The 20,230-nt window shown below is 35.8% G+C and overlaps 1 protein-coding gene across 3 annotated transcripts in view; it reads right to left on the reverse strand.

Annotated features, from left to right (window-relative positions):
* Nucleotides 1–3,440: 3,440 nt before the first annotated feature.
* Nucleotides 3,441–20,230, reverse strand: part of nAChRa3 (nicotinic acetylcholine receptor alpha3 subunit) — a 99,812-nt gene continuing 83,022 nt past the window's right edge. For 2 of the 3 annotated variants that reach the window (XM_033336049.2, XM_033336051.2), the window contains 11 exons: nucleotides 19,544–19,683; nucleotides 18,944–18,988; nucleotides 14,688–14,797; nucleotides 13,743–13,923; nucleotides 10,413–10,528; nucleotides 9,953–10,121; nucleotides 6,598–6,734; nucleotides 6,145–6,303; nucleotides 4,924–5,106; nucleotides 4,457–4,670; nucleotides 3,441–4,099 (listed from right to left, as the gene is read on the reverse strand). In XM_033336049.2, the coding sequence (XP_033191940.1) occupies nucleotides 3,902–4,099; nucleotides 4,457–4,670; nucleotides 4,924–5,106; nucleotides 6,145–6,303; nucleotides 6,598–6,734; nucleotides 9,953–10,121; nucleotides 10,413–10,528; nucleotides 13,743–13,923; nucleotides 14,688–14,797; nucleotides 18,944–18,988; nucleotides 19,544–19,683 (1,652 nt within the window). In that variant the 3' untranslated portion in view covers nucleotides 3,441–3,901. The remainder of the gene's footprint in view (nucleotides 4,100–4,456; nucleotides 4,671–4,923; nucleotides 5,107–6,144; nucleotides 6,304–6,597; nucleotides 6,735–9,952; nucleotides 10,122–10,412; nucleotides 10,529–13,742; nucleotides 13,924–14,687; nucleotides 14,798–18,943; nucleotides 18,989–19,543; nucleotides 19,684–20,230) is intronic. The other variant, XM_033336052.2, reaches the window with a different exon arrangement.

Raw genomic sequence — 20,230 nt, forward strand, 5'->3', positions numbered from 1 at the left:
AAAATTATTCAAGCGACTGTATCTTTATATCAATATCTGAAGGGAGATGTCATAGGGAGTTCCTATCTTTTGCAAATATGTAAATACACGTTTGTTTCTTCTTTAATATAATAAAGAATTATAGTTTCTTTGTTTGCAAATGGGTATTGGATAGGATAACGCAAATTAAGTGTCATATGTTCATATGAAATAGCTGTTAAATATAACAGAGCTTCTTATTTAAAATCTTTTTATTTAAGATCATTAAAAAAAACAAAATAATATATTATTGAGTTTATACAAAATGATTGAACAATCTAAGGTCACAGAAAAGTAGGAGTTCCAAGAAGTAAGGTGTTAATACTTTATTTACAGGACATTTTCAAAGTTACATCTCAGTTTCTTAAACATAGTTATTTTTTTTACACCTTAGATTGCTTGGAAGTCACTTTCTGTATTTTATTGAATCTGATCTTTTAATCCTTCTTTAAAAAAGATATATATAGAAAACTAAGTCTTCTTATTTTTTTTATAAATAACTATCTCATTTGACACTTATTTTGAAATATCTTATACAAACCCAATACCTTACAGTAATATCTTAAGCAAGAAATATTTTTTTTTTAAAAGAATTACTTATTCTTAAATACAGTAACGTATTTAAGTAATTTCCCTGGCTAAAAATTAAGTTCGTCGCAGTTATGAATTATGATGGATACGTTACTTCATATTAAGAAATGAATATCATGTATAAAGTGAAAGTACATAATCGATGGCAAAACATTTAATCATGGATTGACAGATTATGCGCTACGCACAATCCGACGAGTAAAACTACATTTAATATAGCAACACTTCTCTCCCTGAATGCGTTGTGAGTCCGAGTGTTGAATATAAGGCCATTTCATGTGAATGACGACCGTTAAAAGTTCAACACACCATTTATAAAATCTTTTCCTTTATGGGAACAACATCTTCAATTTCGTGAATGAAGACAAACTGTCTGCTTAATTTACGTAGGTTTTATAATCGAGCTTATAGACACACTCACAAAATATCTTGCCATATTACTTTTATCGTGTGTGGTAATGGTTATTTATAATATTTATATATTTATATATATATATATATATCGTTAAATTGTTTTGTAACTTACGTTGAGTAACTATCACTGCGCTTACTTCCTCATAATAATGTATAATCAATTTTTCTTCTTTTTTTTCTACTTTTTGTTTTTTTTGTTTCATTAATACTCTTCACACATTCACGCGGATGACTCACTCTTTCTCTCTCTCTCTCTCTCTCTCCCTTTCTCTCTATCACACTCTCTCTCAAACGATAAACAATTAAAATAAAAAAATATTAAGAAACACAGGGTCCACATGTAAAATCCATATCTATATGATGACCGGGCCAACCACAAGCTAATTTTTGTTTCTTTCGTTCTCTCGAAATTTTTTTCCTAATTTTATCGTTTCCAAAAGAAACTCCCGTGTATTACAAACGATAATAATAATAAAATTCGCTAGGAGAATTTGTATCGTCGAGTAATTCTCATTAATTAGTTTTTTCGGAGTAGTGCATACAAAATTGTCAAAATGTTCTTCTTTGTCGGTGTGTTTGTTGACTACTGGTGGCAGGCATTTATGGTTCGTCATGATACACATTACGAGCCGAGGTTTTTCAAAGTAGTAGGACTGGTTGGAAAGTCTACGATCAGCGGCCAAAAAGAGTCTCGTCGAAAGGATTTTTAAGCAGCGGATCGTTGCTTCGTTTTTTTTTTAAGACGTAAAATCCTGGCTATTCATATATACTTAACTAGTAATTTTACCAATTACTCGGCTCTACTTATTTTCATTTTTTTTATTATTTTTTCTTTTCGTTTATTTTTCGCATCTGTATTAAGAGGAAACAACAGTGAACCGGAAACACGCGACTGTTGTCCATCAAAAGTAAGTCGTTAATTTTCGTAGCTTAGGAAGACAGTAAATTATTCTGAACGCGATTGCAATAATAAACAGTTGCAATTGTTTTCATATTACTTCGTTTTTTTCGTGCGTTTCATCTTATTTTCTTGTCTTTTCATGTACGTGATGTTAATATGTCTAATAAATTTTTCACGGTTCGTCGGTGATACTGGAACGAACGTAATTACGAAAGTGTATCTTATTACGAACATATTACGTATTATGAGCAATAAAAGTTGAGTCGGTGAAACTTTCTTAGGCCTAACGCTTCTTCTTCTTCTCTTACGTCAATTTGCTTGTCGTACGTAGATCCAGATTTTTAGAATTTGCAGCTTCACAACTAGAAAGACACGCGACTTTGTTCTCTATTCTTTTCTTTTCTTTTTATTCTGTGAAATATGGCCCCATTGTTACAGGCTCAATGTAAACTTCGGAAACTGTTTAATATCTTCTTCCTTTCATTCTTTTCCTTTTTTCCTGAGTCTGCAACAGGCTTTGTCAAATCCCATGCCATCTACATCATTTATTGTGATCCTTTTTCCATTACTTTAACAATTGCTTTGGTACGTCGTTGATCGTTCTCCGTTTTAAAACTCGTTTCGATTCGAAACTATGTTGTGTCTAAAATATTACACTTCGGTCCCACATTTTTTCTTCGCTATGTGTAACGAGACACGAGAACACTTTAATGCGATTCAATGGCAAAATTGCGTTCTTTGAGGCGTTCTTCAAGGGTGACGGAACATCAGTGATTCCTTAAACACTTAAATAACAAATTAATATTTATATTGTATGTTTAACTTTTCTTTATGACTATTGTTCACGATCGTTCTTAGAAATGACCTCGAATGTAATTCGTTTGTTAATTTTATACCGTTAAAGAATCACAATTGTACTGTGAATGCAACTGGCATAAACTCGAACTCTTCTTAGGTCTCTCCACATTAATTCTACGTTGTGTACATGTATCAACAACCTGATTTCCCTACATGTCTTTCGTTCGTTTGTAATATTAACAATAAAACCACGAGTCAAAAATCATTTGCCTTCAACGTTCATGCAAAAACATATTTCTTGTCCTTCGCAAGTATTTTAATCTTTTATACGAGAACTGAATAAACATAATATTATCATTTAGAAATATGACTTTCAACGGTGCAATCAAGGTCAAGAAATATGTTCAATTACATTTATTTCATTTCCATTTTATCTAATTGTCGTCCATTTTCGTTAGTGTTATTCCTACGTTCTGATCGCTGATGTGCGTATGATTTGAGAATCCTCGCCTTGAGCAGGGGAATAGCAGTTAATTGGCCATTAGTCGTATAATTCGCGTGAAAAAACGAAGACTCCCTTTCTCTCATCGAGGCTTCAGTCTTTCAGTCGTTTACACCAGGGACGAGAAACCTCTGTTTTTTCAATCGTGTTCGCAAATGTATCGGAATCTCTTAAATTCGAATAAAATCAATGAATACTTGGATACATTTACCAATGTCTATTCAAACGTATATTTATCGTTCTCGTATTACAAACCAATAAATCTGTAAATGAATAGTTTCAAATGAAAAATTGCAAACGCTTGCGACAATTAAAGAACTTACGCCGATGATATAATTAATCCAGAATTCAAGCGATAGAAGTGGAAGTATTATAATGATAGGACTATATAGAAATATTTGAACGATACCAACCCCTTCGGATCTAGCAAAATGGCGGCCGAAGGTTATCAATGTTGATTAACGCTAACAGACTTTCCGTACAACCTATATGTACCATCGAAATGATTGACAGCACGTGGGTATTCTTTGCAAAAGAGTCCCTGGTCAACGTGAACGCATTTTCATAATTTGTTCTTACGTTGTTGCGTAATACATTGTATATGTATGTACGTGTGTAACGCATGTGTATGCGAGCATGCGTCGTACGTGAAAGTAACGAAATTGAACAATTGTCTCTCAGAGGCTTGTGGTGATGTGTGGCTTGGCAGTGGTGGAAGCGATCTCGGACAGTCGCACGTCAATGGGGATGCGATCGTCATAGAGCGTTGGTGCCTGCAGGATGATACCTGCCGTGCCGACGACTACGGCTAGTGTAAAAATCCACAGGAATAACCTGTCAAGCACCATCGCGACGTATTTCCAATCTTCTTTGACCTAAACAATTAACAATGATTAAATCGACTAGATAACTAATCGCATGGTAGTAGATTATTTATTTCAGCTTTTGACGAGCAATGAACTAGGTTTTTACAACTATGTAATTACATAATTTAGTGAATTACGTAGATACCCAAGATATTCGCAAAAAGCTCTAATTGAAAATTTAATGAAATTTTATTCAGGAAAAATACTCATAACGTTGACCTTGACAATATATTTCAGGTTCATCGAAATCAGTGAGGTGTTTCCTATTCTGCATAACTATCATAATTTATTTTAAACATTCTATCGTTTATTTTATTCTCATCGTCTATTTTGTTATTATAAAGCGGCAAGTAAATGTTTGCATACTCTGGTAGAGTCCTCTTCTCTTTTCGTATGGTCAGCAATAAAACGAATGCCTTCAATAGCCTTATATAGTTCTGGGCAGTGATGCCAATGATGAAGAGTGTTACAGAGAGCGTCCACGCTCTCCTCGGTCGGCAGTTGCGGTGGAGGAGCAGCCGTGGTTGCTGGTGAACCGTGAATGCGACACGCACTTCCTAAATTCACAGCTTCCAATTCCCTAATAATTACATATTTATTTTTTTTTTTTAGAATAAACAAATGTCACAATCTCCTTATTTATTTTACTTAAAACAAAGTTTTAAGAAATATCCCTTATTATTCTTGTTACTTATAAAAGTATGACTGTCTTTCTTGCAAAATTAACAATAATTTTTAAAGAGGAGAAGATAAAATCATGTAATAAAATGTCACTTCCGTGAGCCATTTTAAATATACATTTGAAGCATTTGCTAATAATGAACTTTACATACCGAGGGTGTAATTCGTCCCGCGAATCGAGACTCGGGAACAAAACGGAGGACTCAACCAGCTCCGAGGCCGAAGTCTCTACGAAGAGAGATGGGTCTCGTAATTCGAGACCATTGCACGTTCTGACCATCACGCGTTGGCCGTGATGGGCACCCATGGTACGTTTGTCTATCTGGTACTGCGGCCTGTTAAAAAATATAATCACTATCAACGAGAGCACAAACGATATTAAATAAGATATTTGAATATCTTAATCTTTATATATCTTAATCTAATATAATCTTTATATTAATTTCTAATTTTTTTACATCAATAAGATCAACAAGCAGTCACCATAAAAATGTTAAAAACTAATTGTAATGAATTGCATACATATTTCTGGTGTCTGAATATATTTACACTTTAGTAATGTCGACAAGCTTTTCTTTCTGAAATCTCTTTATACTCTCTAACAATAGACATTAATTTTATAAGCTCGTGGAACTACGCTCTATACTATTACAATTACTGGAATGGTATTTCGTTTGTACAGGCGATATGATTATCGTAAGGCGATTGGTGTCAAGCATGTCGGTGGGCGTAGTGACGATTTATTATAATCGATGTGTAATCAATTATTGGAAACATTACGTTGCAAGTAGTGTGTAGAAGATTCCAACAAGGTGCTACACGACGTGTAGTGCTGAATTGTGCATAACGTTGTATGGAACTGTCGAGCTACCGTGTTAGCATTTACAGTGACTAATGTGCAGGATTCCAGATCGTTTGAACGAGATAAATGGATCTGCGAATTTTCAGTCCCTGCCCTTATGCAAATTTCTTCATCTTCTTAACAACTAGGATCTCGGCTCTCAAGTTTCCATATAATATTCTCGATATATCAACAAATCTCCAACAAAGATCCAATATCTTTCATTTCTTTAAGTTTTTTCCTCTTTCTTCGTATATTTTACAAACGAATTTCGATACTTTACTATGTTTGTTTGCATCTCGGCCGAAACTACAGATACAAATGTAAATGCAAATTCAATTCCAGTTTGGTGGACAGAGGAAGAGACAGAAAAAGAGAAGGGAGAGAAGTAGAGAGAGAATGGTGGATTGTGCTAATGGTTGTAGACACGACGTGGCGCTAACGTCACGTGCGAGGCCACTAATGAACGTTCTAATGCTGCTTGGCATAGGCCCAACGGCTGGTCCAAATGCTCGGTAAAATCATATCTTGCCTGGAATCGTAATCGGATCTCTTCGAAGACGTATTATACCTGCGCATCACCAGTAGTCTTGGCAGAACATGGATAAAAACACGACGGACCCATGGTGCCATCACGTGCGTCTGTGGCGACCGGAAGTGAACATTAAGGACTACCACGGTTACGCATATACTGAAAATAGACGTTATATTAAATTATACTGTCACATATAATTTACTTATTATAAAAACTTACAACTCAAATTAAAATCGAACTTAGAGAGTCAAACCGTAATTTAGAAATTTTACCATAGAATCATTAGCTCGAATAGAATTAATCATACGTTACTAATACTCAAGGTCAAACGAAGATTCCAATCCTCCGCTATACAACAGTTTATTTGTGTAATAAATTAGTTATAATGCTTTAGTATGAATTTCGTAAGAAGCAGGTTTTAGAAATTTAAATATTTGTCGATCGTTATACCTGAAGGTGTCTAGGATCATGGTGAAGAGGACGAATTTACCGAGAAGCGGTACCACGAGCGACGTGGGCGGGATAATTTCGGCCAGCAGGAGGAAGAACACAGTCAGCGACAGTAAAATCGAAATTGATAGGCTGACCTGCAATTAAACGATCAATCGTGTCAGTTACATCGCAACGATACTTTTTCTCATTTTTTTTTTTTTTTTTCGAAAAGAAACGGTACCTATTAAGAAACAAAAAGGTAAACGAAAAGAGAGAAAGATACAGCAGGAATACAGAGGGAGAAGTGGAAACAATCGAAGAGAAAGTTCTGATACGATTCAGAATGTAGAGGGCACGCTCGAGCAAAGTGACTCCGCTACAAAGAGACAAAGAGGTAGCCCTCGAGGTTAAGTGTGAAGAACAAAACGTTCCTTTCATTCGTTCATGACACAGTATTGTATTTCGAAACGTGTTAAGGTCGTGTCATTACTTGTGATACTAATTACATAGCGATTAGAAAGAAAACGAACTCGACGAAGAAGAAGCTCGTGACCATTGAAAAAATGTTCTTTTCTAATAGAAAATCGACGCCGCCTTAAATTACTTTCTTTCAAATATCATTCCACGAATTTGCTGAACCCCCAAGGCGGATTTCTTTTCAAAGTAAATCCGAACTTCTCAAACAGAAGACGGTGTAGAACTGTATACAGTCGCCCACGGGGATCACGCGAAGATAAATATGACTCGGATATTTCGCGATAGATTGGTGTAGGTTTCAAATCAGTAGGCAAACCAGAAACGAAGAACAAAGCCCGATTCGAGAGAGCATTGTTTCACCGGGCTGGCAGCATTCGCCTAAAGTAGCTAGTAGATTTGCAGTTCAAGCCGAATTCATGCTCTTCGTCGCGATTGTCCTTTTCAAACGGGATTCACCGCGAGACTTTTGTGTTTGAAAGTTGTTTGGAGTCGATCATACGCGATATCAAGAAGAATACTTCTGAAGAAGGATGAATTGTTATGGAAAAAGAAATTGCTTTAAGCATAGTAGTACTGGGCGATTGAAAGTATAATAAGTTACAGAATGGTCGCGGATTTGGAGAAGCGGTCTTATATTCGTTTCTATTAAATGTTCTTTAACGCATTGAATGCCGCATGGGTCATCAGTGGCGCACGTTGGACTTTCCATTTAGTGCATTGTAGTTATTCCATGTGAGACAAATCTTGATAATAATTCGTAATATAATCATAGGCGATGCATAATTATCACGTACAATACGATTACAGTACCGTGGCCATCGATGGCCCATGTGGTTTGAACGAAAAATCACGTGAAAATGATTCGACATTCATACTTATTGCTAGTACTGCGCGTTATTTGAACTCGAATCGAGGAAATCTGTCATGAAATTGGAAGCATCTGTTTTATCCATTTCATCGTATTTTTTTTTAAATATCAGGAGACGTGGCCAGTCATGACTCGTAGAAGACTGAATACTCGAGCGTTGTGAAGATCTGACGAAGAAAACGAGTAACAGGAAATTCGTCCCCGTATCATTTTGTTTAGAAATAAAAGAAAAGTTCTATCGCGAAAACCGCGGAATAGACGCAAGAAGGAAGAGATCTTGGGACGGTGTCTTTTTCGCAACGAATCGAAGTGTCGGTAAGCGGCTGCGGATGGCACGCTGACATCTGACCTTCTCTCCTTTTTTTTCACCACCCCCGCCGTCCTCGACGTTTCCTCCTTTACCCTTTCGCCGGCTGTTTCAAGCCAGAACAATACGACTGAATTATAGAGGCGCACACGGCGTCAAGTGGGTATCGGCTCGAGGTCAAGAGTCTACGAGGAATGGAGGCCGAACGGCATTTAGAGGTTTGCATTCCGAAGATGGATTTTGATATTTGACCCTCTCCACCCGGAATTCTGATCGAACGAGTCGACTTCACCCACGAAATCACCCTCTGCGCGACACACTGCGAATATTTTCAACTTCCTTTTGCTGGACATGTTCATACACCGAAGCGCTTAAAAAATTGAACGGTTCATAGTGTTTACTTTTCTTAAAGGTTCTCTCCAATTCACATTTGCTTCTAAAGAATCCAATCTTTTTCTGTTAGTCAAAGACTTTCCGTTTCAGAAGAACATCATAATATTACAAAATATAATTTGAAAGTGCTTTCCACGTTTTCAAATCTAATTTTGTTAATACCTCGACTGCTGCGGCGGTTATTGGGGCTCTGCGATACCACAGTTAATTAAAATATTCAAATTAAACGAACAGTCATAATTGTACAATACCTGGTATTTTTAATATTATCATAGTAGCATAAAGTATGTACCAAATGCTTCACAAGTCGCTTAATTTTAGTTTTAGTAAAATTTAAGATTTCAACACGCACATTATATTGTACAACACGTGAAATAAACTACGATAAAGACATACAATTTGATGAGCAATCGTGTTAAAACGTTCCATTTAACGGGCCTTTGTACACCAAAATTCCTACCCTCGTTATTTACCAACGAAAGCCTAGGAAATGCACAATAAAGTTATAAAGCGTTAATATACCTTTCAAGAAGCAAAGGATTTAAACAATTCGAAGGAAGCCTTTTCATCTAGAAATGAGAAGAATAGAGGGGCTTCTTGTTTCACCTCGTCACGTGGAACGGAATACGGCGACGAATTTAATATCCTTTATTGGCTTTACTTTTCTCTCGAATCGTCCGCGCACCGACGAAATTTATCGATACACTTTCACGAGACCCTCAGTTCGTGGTTCTTATATTAAACTCGCGGAAACTCGGACGAACTTTTCCCGCTAGTAAATCGCGGCGAACGATGGATCATGCACCACTGTGAAATTTAAGATCAACGTTCCTCCATCAATTCGTTTTGCGTTCAGATTGCACATTCTGATGAACTTGTATCTACGATTTACAATTACTGTAAACTTCGGGCTCGTAAATAAATATTTATAAAATAAATTTTTGTACTAACTCTGTGTAAGTGATGTACGACTGTGGCATTTTATACAAATTCTATTATGAGATATTATGTTTGAGAATATAATTAAAAACCTGGAATCTCGGTGGAAAATTGTTTTTCCCATCAAAGTGTTACAGAAAGCACTTTGGACATTCTATATATTTCTTTATATCTCCAGCGTATTCTGCGCAATTTTACTTTCAGATTCTACTATAAATGCATAAAAATCCGCAGTCTAATCATCGCTTCTTCGTACTCCCACCTTCCTGTCTACGATTAAACCAGCGAGTGGAACACGTGAAAATAATTAAATACCTTGAACAACCAGGAGAGAAAACAGGGAAACAGGGAATAAAAGAATGTGTATAGTTTTAATAAACACTGCTCACCTTCTCGCCACTGTCGCTTGGCAGATAGAAGACCAACACCGTGAGAAACGAGATGCCCATACACGGTATTATAAGGTTGACAGTGTAAAACAGAGTCTTCCGTCTCATGGTGATGTTGAACGTGATGTCGAGGTAGGGCTCGTCGCAGCACGTGTAAAATTTTTCATTTCTGCAAATGAAACACTGGATGTGACCGTGTTTCTAAAGATATCTCGGGTTACCTCGCGGCGAATTGTTATCTTGAAATTGTTCTCTCAACATATACGCCATTTTGTTCTGCTACGAACGGCTGGATACGTCCATAGAAATTTTCTCAGCCTGATTATACTTTCGTTCCGATTGGTGTTTCGTCAGAGGATTGCCAGTTTCTCGAGAATTGGCTCGAATTGGAGGAGTACTTGGAAAAGAGGTCTTGGGGACTTAGGGGAGCGTTTAGGACGATTCCTAGGGGATGTCTTACCTCACGGCTGGGACTTCGAGGATATCCCACTCGACGGAAGTGTAAAACTCCGACAGATCGACGCCGATATTTACGATGTTGCTGCCACGGATCTCGTCGATGTGCCGTAGATCGACCTGCAAAAGTTTCGATAAAACGTGTGTACTTGGAGGAAATTATTTATTGATGTTAGAGAGCGATAAAGTGCTAGAAAAGGAGCTATTGTATTTGACTATTGTACTATTGTAAACTTCATTAAGGAATCAACATCGCATTTTTAAAGCAATATTTCATTTCTGAAATTCTGATTTTTTTTTAGTTAAGCGATAACTTGTTTACACGCACTTTATTGAATAATTCACACGAATGATACATTTTAATTAATAATTTTATTGAATAACTTTGCCGATTATTTTACTGTTTGGTCCTTAATGATTAATTAATTGTTGATTAATTCCCTTTGTAAGTACAAGAAATTAGATAAAATAATATTTATCGGTAATCGAAGTAAGTTATAGAAGAACTTTGATACAAAATCTTGAGTTTTATTGAATATTCGACGAATGTGGAACGAGGTATTTATACAATTTCCTATTAATTCTATTTAAAATATATTCTTCCGTCTTTTAATCCGATCGTTGCTTCATAGAAGATTTATCAGTAAAACGATATAATTCCGTGAAAACAGAACGTATCAGTCAGGTTAATAGAGGAAACGCGAGGCATTACGGTAGATAGGTTTGATCCACTTGAGGGATGGAATGCCATTCGATGTTCCTGATATTTACGTCCATTTCTGCCCGTTAAGTTGGAGTTAACGAGATTCCCCGGCGCAACCGCGCCGGAATTCTCGATTATTACTTCGAGACAACGATTCGAGGTGAAACATTGGGACACTGCACGATATGATGCTTTAAAATCGCCACTCGACACAGAAACTTCAGCCAAAGTGTCCTTGTGTGTGTGTGTCCTTTAAAAGAATATACAATACCAATCTCTCTTAAAGAAATTAGCAAACCTTTTAAAAAAGGGTCACGCGAAATATTAGTAAAAAATTCCTTTCGATCTGTTTAGCGATCGTCGACCGTCCTCAACGCTTTTCAAAGCGATTCTTCTAAAAAAAATAATTTCTACTTTTTTCATATCTTTTATAATCATCCTAACAATAGTAGGATATTATAAATTGTATTTTGTTAACAATTCTTTCATCTAATTTTTCAACATGCACTGCTTTTCAATACTAATCGTTAGAAAATCCCTAATTGGATACGGCGAAAATTTTCAAGTTCTTTTCCCTAAAAAATTACATTCTGTCCATCTCAGATTCCTTAGGATCTTCGTAATGATAGTAGAAACGTTGACATATCTGTTTTATAATTGTTATCGTAATATTGCTTGACAGGTTTCCGAATATTAATTACTGGAAAATCTCCTATTGAATCGAATGAAAATAGCGACCAGCTATAAACGCTAATAGAAGGAAACATCTTGTTCGTCGACAGAAATTGACGATCCCAGAATTCACATACGATGCGGCGGATCGTTAAAAGCATCTCACGTAATCACCCCTTACGGAATGTCCATTTCGTATACCGTATATAAAGCTGATCGATCGGGGTATGTGTTTCTTATTAAATGAACTTGATGGATATCCCGTCGTCGCGTCTGATGACGCATGGACAACGTATCACACACATATGTATATGTATACACGATATGCATTATTCATCGACCGGTATAGATACTTTACGCGATACTACTCGTGCTGCATGCACGACAATCGTCTGGGAATAATGACGCGAAACGATCTCGTCCTGCCCACTTGTAGCTTCGTTATATGTAAATTCTTCTTTCGTTCGACGATCCTGTAATTCTTTATAACGTCGTGAATATCGGTCAAAATTTTTCCTTCTTCTTTCGTTTTTTTTTTTTTTTGTTGATATGGAAGGAAAATTTTGCAGGATAATGAAGGTCTATCAATACTAAAATTATCAGAACGATCAAATGGACGTATTCATGATTTTTATAGAAATTTTATAAGTTCATAACGATGCGCCTTTGGGATTTGCTTCTTCCTATACTTAGTACTTCCTCTTGATTCTTCACTTCTCCTTTCATCTTGATTTTCTTGCTGCAAATTTTACACCCTAGTCGTCGGTAATTTTATTCGCTAATTATTCTTTCATCAAGTAACTTTATTATAGTATTTTGAGAAAGACTTTAGTGTAGGATTGAAACAAAAATCGGTAATAGTTTGGTATCTTTTGGTAACAGGAGAAAGATGATTCAGAATTTCGCTAAAAAGTTTATCCTTTAAAATTTTGCTTCTTCCAAAATTTTAATACCGCACTGTCACGTCGTTTGTTTCGCTGATATCGGTTAGGTGAAGAGAAATAGAGGAATCGGACGGATCAAGGAAGTAATCGACGTGGCCGGAAAAAGCGTGGCGGTACCGGGGTATAATAAACAACCCCGTGTATCGCGTAGACGAGATATTAATCGTTGGAAATTTATGTACGTTTCATTCGACGTACATCCGCGATGATGGCGTACCGTCCTCATGCATAGTGATAAGTTGGACCAAGCTGTTCGTACGAAGCGCGCAATAACATGCAAATAAATAAATTCGCGGCGTCGCTTTGTGCAACTGACTCACGCGCCGCGTTAATTACACTTTCTTAATCTAATTTCCGGTTACGCACCGTTCTCAGCTACGCCGATGCGTTCTGGTTGCTTCTACGAGCGAATCACATCACGTTTCACGGTTGTTAAACCTCTCTTCGCCTGCTTTTTCTTTTCTTTCTCTTTTCTAATTTAAAATTCTATAACAAGGGTGGTTAGCATAAAATAGTGTTGTTGCGAGTGAATTGAATGTTCTCGAAAATTATACAAGATTAACGCAATAACGTCGCGCAAGATGTCAAATTTTACTGAACACGGTTGTTTCTCAGAATTGAAACAAGGAGGACTTTGAATAAATTAAACGGAGATCTGTCGTCGAATCTTCGTTACGATATGTGGTAACGTTAATACATTCTTAGCCTGTAGAATGAATTTATAATTGTACAATTTTTCTACAGTATCAATTGTTTCTTTGTACCAATAATACTCTTTTAGTCCTTTGAGATATAATTACAATTTGTTCAAACATAAGATGTACTGAAACAATTTTTTAAAATCGACTGGGAAATTTCATCGCTCGTAATTGCAATTCTTAGCATAATTTTATCACAAGTTTCCCTCTTATCTTTCTTGAAAATTTCTAACACCCTTATGAACACGTCTTGAATGAAGATGACCTCTTCTTGATAATGAGTAAAATGCGATGAGAAAGTTGAAGACGATCGTTACCTGGAAGCCATCGTAAGTCCACGAGCCGAACTTCATGACGCACGTCTGCTCGTCGAACGGAAAGTATTCTACGTCGATCTCGCAGGAAGACTTGTATATGGCCGGTGGCTTCCATTCGACCCTCCCTGTGTAATTTAACGTCGCCTTCGTTGCCAGCGTCACCTCGAAATTACCGTCGGCACTGTTCAAATCAAACAGATCAACCATTATAATTAATTGTATATCGATAAAACTGTCCTTTGATTTTCAAGAAGATTTTCAAAGATAATACTTTTGTCGATTGTTTGGAAATTAAGTGGGGTTTAATTAATAACGGAATTTTTAATTAATAGTTTTATTTGTTCAGTTGTATTTTTTTAACGTTAAAAGAAAAGTATATATATATTATATTGTTAATGAAAGTTTCAACTAACAATGGAATTTTTACTTAATTTCTGACGACGAGGAACTTTTATTCTCATATTGTACGAAATCTTATTTTTTTATTTTCAACTTGTCAAATACGAGAAATTTTATTTCTTATGAATTTATATATAATATTATAAAATTCTAAGATATATTATAATATTATAAATAAATAAATTATAATATTATAAAATATATAATCTTATAAAATAATATATAATATTATTAAATTTGCCAAATTTTTGTTTATTCTTGAATCGTGGTATATTAGTGAAATTTTATGTTATATTATTTAATATCGGACGTTTGTTGAATATTAGCCAATGAAGTAGCAAGAAATACGAGTAGAATTTCATAGGGCAGAGGATAAATCGAGTTTGCTCCGTTATGAAAATTCCAAAACTAGGAGATTACTCGTGGCAGTTCGCCAAGTAATTCTAGATGGTCTTTTATGTCTTATGCCCTCTACAAAGTTAGATCCATTAAGGAGTAGCACTAGATATTAACGTAATTTGCTTGGTGACGAAAAGAAGGCCTTACTTGTTATACAAAACTATATCGGGCCTCCATATATGATCGGATGGCACGTGCAACATCTCCACCCCACCATATTCCTTTGGATCCCACTTTAACTTGTAATCGTACCATGACTGCAACAAGACACATTTCAATGATTTTATAAAAACAATGTACATACTTTCAGGGGAAGTATGTTTGAATTAATTATTAAAGAAATCTGATAAAAAATCCTAAAGTACTCGCCAGAGGAAATACTAAGTATACTTAATTCATATAAATTTACAAATCAATACTTTCCATGTAATATATCATTTCGTATTCCTTTTGATAACAATGAAAACAACGAAACAAATTAACCCATTGAAGAATTTCAGAATACATATTAACGTAGCAAATGGAAAACATCTTACATCTTTTGTAAGATACGAAATAGAGTTTTCTGCCTTACTATGATTTCTCATCGACAATGATCCCTCGATGCGAAACGATATTTTTTCTTACTTTTTTTTAATCGACATATACATACGTATGTATTTACAAATGGCGTTCATTATCTATCGTTTAACATATTATCACGATGTACACCCTTATCAGCCACGCCTAAAAAAAGACTACTCCGACACGATTAATAATTATAAGTTTCATGTAAATACATTGATCAATCGTAAAGTCACGAGCCTTTCTTTCTCCTCTCGATGAATACCATGTACCGTTAGTGTTGGATTATTATTTTGTAACACCCCGCATATGTATAGAGCTGAATAAAATTCAACGAGAAAAAAAAGAAAGAAAAAAGGAAAAGGAAAAGAAAGGAAGCCCTGATGAAATTAAGCGCAACGCCGGGCTAAAAATATTCAAGGGGCAAATTATGAAGCAGAGGGTGGAAGCATGCCCCAGAATTGTATTTCCCGTATCGTTCGTGTGTGCGATTATCGTGCGGCCGTTTGTTCTTTTCAGCTTTTTCCACGACGGATTGTTTCCGTGAAACTCGGCCTGCCACGAGCAGCAGGCTTACTTTGTTCGCGACGTTGAACAGTTTTGACGTCTGTCAGCCTCTCCGTCGGATCAGATCCCGGGTGAAATTAATTAAAACGAAAGGAACGATGAAACACGCCGCTGATGGGATATATGCCGGGCAAAATGCCCAGGATTACACGTGTATGCCTTGTGTATGCCACTGTTTTGGATATCTTGGGGAGAACGTGACAGAATAAAAAGAATAGTGGTATGCAAAGCTTAAAAAACGAACGACAAACGAATATCAAAATGATAAATATCAAAGTTATAAATGTTATTGTAAGTGATCGAGGGATTGAAAGGAAAAACGATACGAACGATGAAATCTTTAATATTGTCACTTTCCGTCTAATTGTATTTTTCTAAAGTCAAGAATTATCGCAAGTTCGAACAAAATGTAAAAAGATATAGTTATTAATACGTATAATTTTTTATTTCAATTTTGTCTTCAGCATATCCTTACGAAACTCTTTTCGTTCGATAAAATGAAAGAAAGATTAAAATAGAAAAATTTGAATTTTAGAAAAATTGAACTGTTATAAAGGAACGTGTATGCCGAGGAACTTTAAAACACATCACTAGACACTGGTGGGCTTTTACGTACTTACGAGAAAGTTAAGTGCGTCAAAATGCGCATAATACGCAAAGATATTAAAAGTATCCAAAGTATAGCACTTATTGTAACATCCTGCGGCTGGAACAAATTCCTTTAATTGTGTTTATAAAATTAAAAATTTTCATAAATATCCTCAGTCTACATATTAGTAAACGCACTTATGAAAATTTCAGAGACTTTTCCACCGAATCCCTCGAGTATAACAAATGAAATCCTTTTTCGATCGATCGACACGAATAACGTTATACGACTCGACTTACTTCTCGCAGGTGGAAATGTTTTCAACGTTTGAAACGTCTCGCATATTTTTGCGTTGGAGAGAAAAAATATAATGAAAGAACGATAGGAAAGCAAAAAGTGATTGTATAGAACTGTACGTCAGGCTAATTGACAGAGGGGATCGCAGAGAGCATGCGACAGAATGTTAATTAACGCGAAGCAAGGGAAGTCTTTTCTGGATATCTCATTTATGAGAGAAAAACAGCGGGAAAAGGAAAAACACAGCGAACCGATGAAAAATAGCAAGTTAGTTCATTTACTGACAAATTTGGAAAAGTATTCGATAAAGTTATTCTACTTTATACAATCTTCCAATTTTTTCAAATAATTAAACGATTGAATAATGAAACAGATAAATGATCGTGTGATTTCTCGATAGAAAAGAAATCCAATAAAATTAGCGAAGAATGGTGGCAGAGAACGAAACTGTGTTTAACCAATGTCTGATCAGTGATCACTGAACTATATGTCTGACCTATATTATTTGATACCACTTAATTCCTCAAGCTATACATTCTACAACGTTTCCTAGACAGAACGTTAAATCTTTTCAACTTGTCTATTCTCCGTAAGTTACCTAAGCCTCTAAATGCTTGTGTCATATGGGGAAACATCATATGTATAAACATTATCGACAGATAAATACTCCATTCTATCCCAGTGCTATTTCTCTTGATACGTATCATTTCTTGGCCATTTAATGACGATGCATAAGCTGTTAAAGTAGATACAGTCGATTTCTAACGCTGGAGATTACGATCTAACAAAAAATGATCATACTTTTTGTCGTTGATGAATGCACACAATACGCAAAAATATAGAAAATACCCAAAGTACATTACCCTTTACGATACTTCACAGGTATTCACAATTTTCTACCTAAGTTTCAATTTGTACATTATATTTAGAAATATTCAGATTTGCGTAAATATCAGTCAAGTAGTAAATATAGAATCTCATAGTGACTAGTATCATGAAAGATTTGGTAAAGACAAAGTGCTGGAAGATGCAAGCCGCCGAGTATAAATTTCACGGACGTAATTCCTACGGTAATACTCGAGGTACCTTTACGCTAGAATTTCAAGCTCTTACCGATTAAATCGATGGTGGAAACAGCGGTTCGAAGGTCAACTGATAGGCAAACAAACGAAATTCGACGGAAGCCGCCCCCTTTTCGTTCGAGCGTTTGTTACACGTGGCCGAAGCTCCATTAATATATGCGGGAGCACAGAGTCCCAGCGAACCATCAATATTTGATCTGATTATATATCGGTTCTCGTCTTTATGTACTTACGGTCGTTACCTGGTGACGCTGTCTAACAGATTAATGGCCCGCAAGTACCGCGTATCCCATCAGCTGCGATCGAATACGATTCATCGAGGCGATCGCGGATCCAATTAAGAGAAATTGAGCGTCAAAAATGGACGAGCGTGAAAGCCAAGGCAAACACCATGGATCGATTTCACGTTTTGTATTATAAAATTGCCGATCATAACATTTGTCTTCTGATTACTTTTGTTATTTTCAATATTTTCCACGTTTCATCGTCAGTATTTTGTGGCTTGATTAAACTACATAACGCTCATGTTCGTGTGAGACACGGATACAGCTAACTCATCTTTTCTACTAAAACATCTTTAACACGTCTGTTTAATGAAAGATCATATTTTCATATTGATGAAGGCACTTGGTTTCTTTTAATTTTGTATCTCGTTTTTCGTATTTTATTGTACTGAAAACATAAAATACAATGTTAGAATTACGAAATAAAAAAACATACATTATTATATAGGTAAGAAACAACTGCAAGAACAATACGACAATTTCTAGAAATTTAATTACTTTATAGTAACCAAGTAATCAATATAAAATGGGCCACCTTCTACAAATTATTCTTTTTAATCATCTAAATTCTTCTTTTCAATCGTCTGTAACAATTATCTTCTCGCTGTTCGCTTGTAACTTCTCTGCTATCGCTAATTTCGTGTAAGATAACGATAAAAAAAGGGAGAAGAAGGAGGAGGGATGAAATGGATGCACGGAAACGGATGCGAATCTGTCTTACGTAATCTACCGTTTGAAAGTGGGTTGCACGGTTCACCGGACTTATTTTGCGACTCTCGAGTGGAAGCTTCTGTCTGATTTTCGTTTTACCGACTATCCGCACATATTCGTGTGCCCGTTTATATATTCGCGCAAAACAATGCCCGGTGCTGCGACTGGAAATGAAACTTATGCAACCGGAACCAAGTACATTCTACGTTTTTTTTAGACAGAATTTAGTTAAAGGCAAAACGCGTTGTAAGATACATCAAGTATAAAAGATTATTTCCTCTCTCTCATGCATGTAATGTGTACACGTACCTGTTCCACCCAGAGGTTCGTCGTCATGATTTGATTTTTGAGATTCTGCAAAGGAGCAAGAAGAATGATTCTCTTTTTTTTTGTTTCAAGTTTTTAAGTAGTATTTCTTGAAAAATAATAATATCATTCGATAACAGCAATGTCTAATGACAACGGTACACGAGCAACGTTTAAGAAGCACAAGGAATAATTCTCTTTTTCTCAAGTTTCTATCAGTTTTCGAGAAATGGAAATAGTATTTGATAACAGTGATGTTTAATATAAACCGTGAAACATTTAAGACGCACAAAGAATAACACCCTTCTTTTCTTTCAAAGTTTTTTAGGGTTTTTTGAAAAACAATGTTATCTGACAACAGTAATATTTAACGAAAACAGTGTAATATCTAAATAAAAATGTAATATCTCGGAAACGATAATATTTCCCGTTCATCTTTGTAATGAAATATATATTTTTATAAGTATAAATCGCTTATTTCTAACATGCTTATGTCTTTGAACCTAATTTAATGTTTCCTATTTCTCAACTATGTGAAAGGTGGACTTATCGCGTTTACTTCGTGTTACCTTCGTTTGCCAATTAATTTAAAGTGAAACTTACAACATCGATCAACTGCGAGAGTTTGAGCTTGATTTTAACGGTGAGGGCGTCTGTGACGTTGACCACTGGACGAACCAGCTTGTTGTAATTCGACAGGAGGTCGTCGTACAATCGTTTCGCATCTGGATTTCCTGAGCATCCTGAAACAAAATCGAGAAAAGGAATAAAAAATGACAGACAAATTGCAGACCAACCTGATCGATATATTGGAAAATCATTGGCAACTCGAGTTCCAAACGATTTTCGATAAAAGGCTAGGGGTGGTTTAACACTTTTTTGTAGAGAATGGCCGATTTATCTCTCACGCAGAAAGGCAAACAGACTACAATTTGGCTTTCGAACGGGCTGATACGAACAGTTCGATCGAGCAATGGAAAGGGGATGAACAATTTTGACCGCTTAATACGCGAAAGCCACGCAATTCTACTGGATGTTCCTGTTATTTTCGCGTCTTTCGAGGCTGTGATTTAAAACGTTTCGGTATTTAATCGTGGAGAATCGTTGAGTCAAATTTTATATCGATGCCGAAATCTCTGTTTAGGTAATTTGCATTCGCAATGCAAGTACCGATAATCGACCTTCACAATACTATTCTGATTTCTTTATTTTAATAAAGAAGCTTTTAATGAAGTAGTCATTTCTTTATTGCGCACTTATTTTTGTACGATAATTAATTATTAATTAATT

The sequence above is a fragment of the Bombus vancouverensis genome, chromosome 10 (genome assembly GCF_051014615.1).
Source record: "Bombus vancouverensis nearcticus chromosome 10, iyBomVanc1_principal, whole genome shotgun sequence".
Lineage (NCBI taxonomy): Eukaryota > Metazoa > Arthropoda > Insecta > Hymenoptera > Apidae > Bombus > Bombus vancouverensis.